The 8,678-nt window shown below is 35.2% G+C and overlaps 1 protein-coding gene across 1 annotated transcript; it reads left to right on the forward strand.

Annotated features, from left to right (window-relative positions):
- Positions 1–6,957: 6,957 nt before the first annotated feature.
- Positions 6,958–7,893, forward strand: LOC102248857 (olfactory receptor 6C2). Its single transcript, XM_005876685.1, has one exon. It carries the CDS (start codon positions 6,958–6,960, stop codon positions 7,891–7,893), a length of 936 nt encoding a protein of 311 aa, XP_005876747.1.
- The last annotated feature ends 785 nt before the right edge of the window (positions 7,894–8,678 follow it).

The following is an 8,678-nucleotide window of genomic DNA, read 5'->3' on the forward strand; positions in this document are numbered from 1 at the left end:
ACTGTGAATAATGCTGCAATGAACATAGAGATGCATATATCTTTGCAAGTAAATACTTTCAAATCTTTCTGGTAGATGCCCAGAAGAGAGGTTGCTAAATCATATGGTAACTCTATTCTTAATTATTTTTAATATATTTTTATTGATTTCAGAGAGGAAGAGAGAGGGAGAGAGAGATCGAAACATCAATGATGAGAGAAGCATTGATTGGCTGCCTCCTGCATGCCCCCTATCCAGGTATGTGCCTTGACTGGGAATCAAACCGTGGCTTCCTGGTTCATAAATTGACACTCAACCACTGAGTCACACTAACCTGGCTATTCTAAATTTTTTGAGGAATTACCAAACTGTTTTCTTTTCAATTAAATTGATTCAGGAGACAATGGTTAACAGCATTGCATAAGTTTCAAGTGTACAATTCTATAATACATCATCTGTATATTGCATTGTATGCCTACCCCTGAAGTCTGGTTTTCTTCTGTCACCATATATTTGACTCCCTCTACCCACTTTTTCCTCCTCCTACCACCTTTCCCCTCTGGTAACCACCATACTGTTGTCTATGTTTATGAGTTTGGAGGAACCACTAAACTGTTTTCCATAGTAGCTGTACCAGTTTACATTCTCAACAGCAGTGAGTGAGGGTTCCTTTATGTCCAAAACTTCTCCAAAACTTGTTATTGTTTGTCTTGTTGATAATAGCTATTCTAAGAGATATGAGGTGCTATTTCATTGTAGTTTTGATTTGCACTTCCCAATTAGCTAGTGAAGTTAAGCATCTTTTCATATATCTGTTAGACATTTGTATGTCTTCTTGGGCGAAGTGTCTGTTCAGGACCTCTACCCATTTTTTAATTGGATTGTGATATAAAAAAAATCATCAGATTTGTAAGGAACCACCAAAGACTTCAAATAGTCAAAGAAACCCTAAGAAAAAAAAGAACAGAGCTGGAAGTATCACACTACCTCACTTCAAATTATACTGCAAAGCAACAATAATCAAAACAGAATAGTTTGGCAGAAAAACAGACACACAGATCAACGGAACAGAATTGAGAGCCCAGAAATAAACCCACATGTACATAGGCATATAATTTTCAGCAAAGGAGCAAAAAACATAAAATGGAGGAAAGAAAGCTTCTTTCATAATTGGTGCTGGGAAATTTAGAAAACCACATGCAAAAGAATGAAACCAGACTACTTTGTTCCCTTGTATAAAAATTAACTCCAAATGGTTTAAGGACCTAAATATAAGACCTGAAACAATAACTTACATAGGAGAAAACATAGGTACTAAAATTATGGACCTTAGTCTTAGGATTTCATGGATTTGACCCCAAAGGCAAGGGAAGTAAGGACAAAAATAAATGAATGGGACTACATCCAGTTAAAAAGCTTATGCACAGCAAAAGACACCACCAACAAAACAAACAGACAACTGACCAAATGGGAGAAGGTATTTTCAAGCTACAGCTCTGACAAGAGATTAATATCAAAAATGTATGAATTTTTAATAGTAAAATATTGTTTGCAACCTCAAGAGCTTCCAGTATGAAATCTGAAACAGACCCCCATACATGGAGGGAAAAGAGAAACCTAAGACCACTTCAGATTAGTAAGTAGCAGGTTTATGAGCAACAGAATATACATACAAGGCTTGTCTTGGGAGGCCACAAAAGGAGATATACACACCTGCCCACTAGAACCTTAAAAGTTTATATAGAGGCCTTAACTGGGTTCAGTCACATGTACCATCCAGATGGTCTCAACAACACATTGCCCTCTCAAGTCTCACGTGTCCTTGAAACGTGGTCAGGATGCTCATTCCAAGGACAGGGAGCAGGTGAGGGGCCTCCAATTGCCCGGGGACCAGCTCACCATCAATTGACAGTCCCATCCTCTCAATGACCTTCTCCAAAAAACTGGACATAAATAAGACTTTGTTTTAGTCATTAGTTAATCCATAGTAACACATTTCAAGAGCATTTCTTTTTCATTTTAAATTATTCTTTTCAGTTTTACTGAGGTATAATTGAAAAACAAAATTATAAAATATTTAAAGTGTACATCATAAAGATTTGCTATATGTGTACATTGTGAAAGGATGCTTTCCATCTTCTTAATTAATACATCCATTACTATATAGAGAATGTTACTATCTACTGTCTTAGCAAATTTTAATTTTACAATAAAGTGTTATCAACTATAGTCACCACGTTATAATTAGATTATTTTATCTTGCAGCTGAAGGATTGTACTATTTTACCAACCCCTCCCTATTTCTTCCACTCCCTTGTTCCTGGAAACCAATTTTTCTACTACCTGTTTTTTACTTTTACTTTTTCTTTATATTCTACATAACATAAATAGAGAGCAGGCAGACAGCTGTGGGGAGGAAAGAGGCAGAGAAGATTAGAAACAAGTGTGGTGATTGTCAGGGGATGTGGAGCTAAAAGAGGGTACAGTGGAATTATTGGTGATGAAAATATTAAATTAATTAAATTAAAGCTTGATATTATAAAAATAAAAGTAATATGGGGTATTTATCTTTCTCTCTGTGTCTTACTTATCTTACTTAGCATAATGCCCACAAGTTCCATCTTTGTTGTCACAAATGGCAGGATTTCATTCTTTCTAAGGGCTGAATATTCACATGTTGCATTTTGTGCCTGTGTCAATCCAGTTTTTCCAACACCATTTATTGAAGAGACTGTCTATCCTTATTGTATATTTTGGCTCTTTTGTCATAAATTAATACACCATAGGAACATGGAAAATTTTAAATAACATGCGTATATAGTATATTGAATTTTAAATCAGATGGAACTTCAAAATATTGAACATAAATATGGTGACATGTCTAGAAGTTTAAGAATATTGATGGATCTATCCAGTTATACAAATTATGTTGTTATTTTTAAATAGTATCTATAGATATATTGATATATCTGAAGAGAAATGTCTGAATGTTTGATACTATAATTAAGCACTATGGGTTATATTTTACATATATTTCCTTTTTCTTATCTTAGTAAAATTTCCCAAGTGCAATGTTATTCATAAAACAAACCAGTAAATGATAAGTGTGATGTCTTTATGATACTTCCATATGGTATGTCTCAGCTTATGTTAGGTAATAGCAAAAAGGAGCTGAAGTTGCATTTTATAACCAGAGTCTTCGGTTGTCCTACTGGCCTTTATTTGCTGCTGCATCCTCCACTCTCCAAGGACACTGTCGCTGAAGAAGCCATAGTTAACATACTTTTTTACCCTTATTTTATTCCTCAGAGGATTCATTAGTGGCTTTGTTCCAGGGTCACCAGGGACTCTTTGTTTATTCATTCAGTTGAATTTATGAAATAAAGACAATGCCAAACTAGATATAGTAAATGTGTGCTCACAGCCCTGAGCCCATAATAGCCCATAATAACAACTTCCCTAAAACTGGAGAAGATTTATGACATTAAACAATCCTCATTTCTGATTGTTATTATTATTTGATATTTTTTATATTTTTAGGAGGTTTAAAATAATACAAGAAGGATATCCATGTAACTGGTTAAAGATGGATTCTTCCGAGAGGTCTACGCGTCTTAGAACTTCTGTGACTGTAACAGTGGATTTGTAAGCAAAAGTGACCAGAAGTTCATATGAAAATTTTCATCCCAGCTACCATTTTCAATTTATGAGTTTTAAGATTTCATGTGCTTCAACAACCAACAGAAACTATGATTGACAATCATAATAGTAAGTGAGATAAATTTATCATTATAATTATATTTAGTTTTGTGTGTTTTTTATCATGAGTTTCATCATGCTTGGGAAAACATAATTTACCTTTTGTTTTAAAATCGGAAATGTAAATGATAATTTCTATATTGGTGAAGCATACATGTTTTTATTGTTTTAGAATGCAGTTTCTTTGCCATTTACTTGGAGATTTTTATGCACAAAAATATATAAAAGGATTAAAATTTGATATCTATCCAGAAATATATTATCTATATCATCAACCTCACATTTAAAAATAAGATCTACACTGAGGGGCCAGATTATTATGAACAGCCAGATTATTATGACCACCTCATCAGTATTTCATTGACACTTCCAAAAATACTGAATATTGAAAACTTCTTAAGCAAATACTCTCGAGGTTTTATTATTATTATTATTTGCATAACTAGTTCACTTCATTGTACTGATGGGGTGGTCATAATAACCTGGCCACTCAGTGCATATTCATCTATTTGTATAGGCATAATTCTTTGACTCCCAAAAGAATGACAGGGCTGAAAGATTACTCAGTAAGATGATGCCTGAGAGATTAGAAAGAGGGTTGAAGAAAGATAGTAGATGGCCAGCAGAAATCTTTCTCCTATCTCAATTTGATCTAATACAGTCATTGAATGTATCTCCAGTTCCCTTAGTGTGTTCCGTCAGGAAAACCACTAGCCTAGTTTAGTTCTTCTTCCTTATGTTGGTACTGTATCCCTGAGGCCTTAACTATATTCTCTACTAGATCATCAGAACTGACACTGTCTCACATCGGTAGAGCAACACATTAGTATTCACAATAAAGTGAGTCTGCAGACAAATAAATTGGGGTCTCCAAGGGAAACTTTTCATAATTCACTGTTGTAGCGAAATTCTAACCTGGAGACTTATTTTAAAATAAAAATATTTCAGTCCTACTAATGTAATTGTCATTGCCTTAAAACAATCTGTGAAAAAGTTATTAACACAAACTCAGAATCAAAACAGACCATGTCCTCTGGATTTATTGTCTTCCACATAGGTGCTCTCAATGCAAAAATTGCATCAATAGAATTTTGCTGGTAGAGCAGAGAACAGTTTCTCTTCATCCGCTGAAGGTGATAAACAAAAGCAGGAAAGTTGATCCTCTTCTAAAGCAAAAGAAAACATTCAGCAACAGATTCTCACATAGAAAAAAAAATTTGAAATCCAATAATTATTTAATCAAAATTCCACATTTTTAAGATTTAAAAAGTGAACATTCTGGTTACATAGCTAGCCTCAAGTTCCTTAGCCATTTCAGGACAAAATGAGCTCCTTTTAAAATAACCTGTATCGGAGTGACATTGGTTAATAAAATTATATAGGTTTTGAGTGTATAATTCTCTGATACATCATCTGTGTATTGCATTATGTGCCCCAAAGTTAATATCAAAGTGCTTTGAATTATAAGTCCAAACAGAAAGGAAAATAGCTTCCTAAGTGTCTGGAGAACATACATAGGGAAATTCATTTAGAAATACTTAATGGACAGTTGACAACATATCTGGGGCTATGTTCGTTGTATCTGAAAAAGACACATTTAATGATCCCCACAAATTAGTATTTCTTCTTATGTGTTAAAATAGTAGCAAGTATTGTTTTCCATGGGAACCCAGTGACAAGGATTACAGCTAACAGTTATCAGACCTGCAGGAAACTTTCCAGAGGATTTAAGAGGAAGTTGAAAACCAATGGAAGAATAGAAGTTATTCAGGTGAGTTTAAGACAGAACATATGTTCTGTGAGAGATGTTTACTAAAATACTTGTCACATAAAATGGGCTTGATAAATAATAGTCTATTATTTTTATTGAAAGGAAATATTAAGAGGAAGAGGAGGAAGAGGGATAGAGAAGATCATCGGTTTTATTTGTGACAATGGATTTGAAGTCCATACGTATGTTCAAATAGATATGTCAGGTTGCATCTGAAAATCAGGAAGGACTATTACAAAATAAAGATACTGATTTAGTAATAATCACATGAAACACAATATTTCAAAACATAGGAATTGATGAAAATACAGAAAAATGTCAGTATGGTAAGAAGTGAAAAGATATGAAGAAAACACTAACAGACAGATAAAAGGGTCAGAGAAATACACCATCTTTAATAATATCTTTGAAGTTTATCAGAGTACTTCATAAAAGTATAAATGCATACTGTGCATAAGTATAAATGTATTGTGCATTAAGATAGTTTGTATCCTGCACCACTGTGAATTATAAGGGATTACTTAGGGACAGAGAAAATATAGAAGGAACCAGTCAGGAGAAGAGCTGAAAGAATGTGTGTGTGTGTGTGTATGTGTAGTCATGATAGAGTTTAGAGGTGTTCAGGAGAGAAACACACAAGTATGCAATAAACAAAAATAGAAGACAAATTTCTTTAATCATAGAAATGGAACAGAGACTTCAAGTGACTACAAAAACTGCATAGAGAACCAAGGTTATCTGACATATATTAATATTTTTTTTAAAAAGTGTCAAAAACAGCCTAAGTGCCCATCAACAGATGAATGGATTAGAAAACTGTGGTACATCTATACAATGGAATACTATGCTGCTGTAAAAAAAGAAGGAATTCTTACCATTTGCAACAGCATGGATGGAACTGGAGAGCATTATGCTAAGTGAAATAAGCCAGTCAATGAAAGAAAAATACCACATGATCTCACTCATTTACGGATAATTAAGACCATTATAAACTGATGAACAAAAATAGATACAGAGGCAGAGCAACATCGAATAGACTGGCAAACTACAGCGGGAAGGCCGAGGAGGGTTGAGGGGGTGGGTAAGAGATCAACCGAAGGACTTGTATGCATGCATATAAGCCTAACCAATGGACACAAGACACTGGCGGGGATGGGGGGCTAGGGGAAGGGCAAGGGGGGAAAAAAAAGAGAGACATATATAATACCCTTTGTAATACTTTAAGCAATAAAACAATTTTAAAAAAAGTGTCAAGACATTTTGCTCCTATTTAAGGACAGACCCACAGGCATGAAAAGTAGCCCTTTATGAAGCAGCATTTAAACTGTAAATATTTTTAAATAATGAACTTTTAAAACCTGAATATGATAGGTTTCATACTTTTTAAATAATCTATAATAAGATGTCTCACTGTTACATGCAGATATAACTGAAGTCAAGAATCAGCAATGGGAAACCGTACTGTAACAACATTCATTCTGCTGGGCCTGACAAGTGACCTTCAGCTGCAGGTTCTGATTTTTGTCTTTTTCTTTCTCACCTACATGCTGAGCATAACTGGGAACCTGATTATCATCTCCCTCATCTTACTGGATTCGCATCTTAAAACAGCCATGTACTATTTCCTACAAAATTTCTCCTTCTTGGAGATCTCGTTCACATCTGCTTGCATTCCCAGATACTTGTATAGCATAGCCACAGGTGACAAGCTCATTACCTACAATGCCTGTGCCGGCCAAGTGTTTTTTACTGACCTCTTCGGTGTAACTGAATTTTTCCTCCTGGCGGCCATGTCCTATGACCGCTACGTGGCCATCTGCAAGCCCCTGCATTATGTGACCATCATGAGCAGCACAGTCTGCAGAAGACTTGTCTTCTGCTGTTGGGTGGCTGGTCTATTCATTATAATCCCCCCACTGAGTCTAGGCCTAAATCTGGAATTCTGTGATTCTAATGTCATTGATCATTTTATCTGTGACGCAGCTCCCCTCCTGAAAATTTCTTGTTCAAATACTTGGTTCATGGAACAGACTGTCATGATTTGTGCTGTGCTGACCCTTCTAATGACACTCATGTGTGTAGTACTGTCCTACATTTATATCATCAAGACAATTTTGAGATTCCCTTCTGTTCAGCAAAGGAAAAAGGCCTTTTCCACCTGTCTTTCCCACATGATTGTGGTCTCCATCAGCTATGGCAGCTGCATCTTCATCTATATCAAACCTTCAGCAAAGGAGTCAGTGGCTATTAACAAGGGTGTGACAGTACTCACTACTTCCATCGCTCCACTGCTCAACCCTTTCATTTACACCTTGAGAAACAAGCAAGTAAAACAAGCCTTCAATAACTCAGTCAAAAGAATTGTGATATTTTCTAAGAAATAAGAGAATGTGAAGCCAAATAAACACCTATATAATGCACTTACCAAATTCCATACTCAGGTTCACTTATTCAAAACACTTATTCATCCTGATCTAGTGACATCTTCCTCACAAACCTCCTTTAAGATCCTTCTATACACAGGCATATTGATAGCTTCTTTATCTTTATTATTGAAACTATTACAGATGTCCCCTTCCCACACACACACTGTTGACCCCTTTCACACCACTTCCACCTGCTCCCCAGGGTCCCCAAGCCTCCTCCACACCATTGTTTGTCCATAGTCTATGCATATATGCATATAAATTATTTGTTTAATCTCATCCTGCACCACCATCTCCATACAGGGCAGTCTGTTGCATGTTTCAATGTCTCTGGATCTGTTTTGTTTATCAGATTATTTTCTTTAAATTTAAATCTTGATTTTGCCTCCAAATTAGGAATATCAAAATAAAATAAAACAGAAGTATATTTCCAAATTAGAAATATAAAAAGAGAAATACATAGGTTAGTAGAGATTTACTTTTTCCAGCAAGAGAGTACATAACAGTGGCTATTGTTTCATCCAATCCAAACTTTCAAATGATTTATTCATCGATTCACTTAACAAATATGTATTGGGTACTTTCTTCGAAACAGCTACTGTCTTAAGCACTAAAAACAGAGAAGGGTCAATCAACCAGCAAAAACTTATTCCCCTATAGTATAGAGGTATAGGACCTATAGCCTCAGGGGAAACAAAACCAATTCTATGTTAAATAAAGCAAAATGGTTAACTTGCACTCAA

Source organism: Myotis brandtii, unplaced genomic scaffold (assembly GCF_000412655.1).
Source record: "Myotis brandtii unplaced genomic scaffold, ASM41265v1 scaffold496, whole genome shotgun sequence".
In the NCBI taxonomy this organism is placed as follows: Eukaryota; Metazoa; Chordata; class Mammalia; order Chiroptera; family Vespertilionidae; genus Myotis; species Myotis brandtii.

Excerpts from the sequence above, each read along its gene's own strand:
- LOC102248857 (XM_005876685.1), top strand. The coding sequence starts at position 6,958 with ATGGGAAACCGTACTGTAACAACATTCATTCTGCTGGGCCTGACAAGT.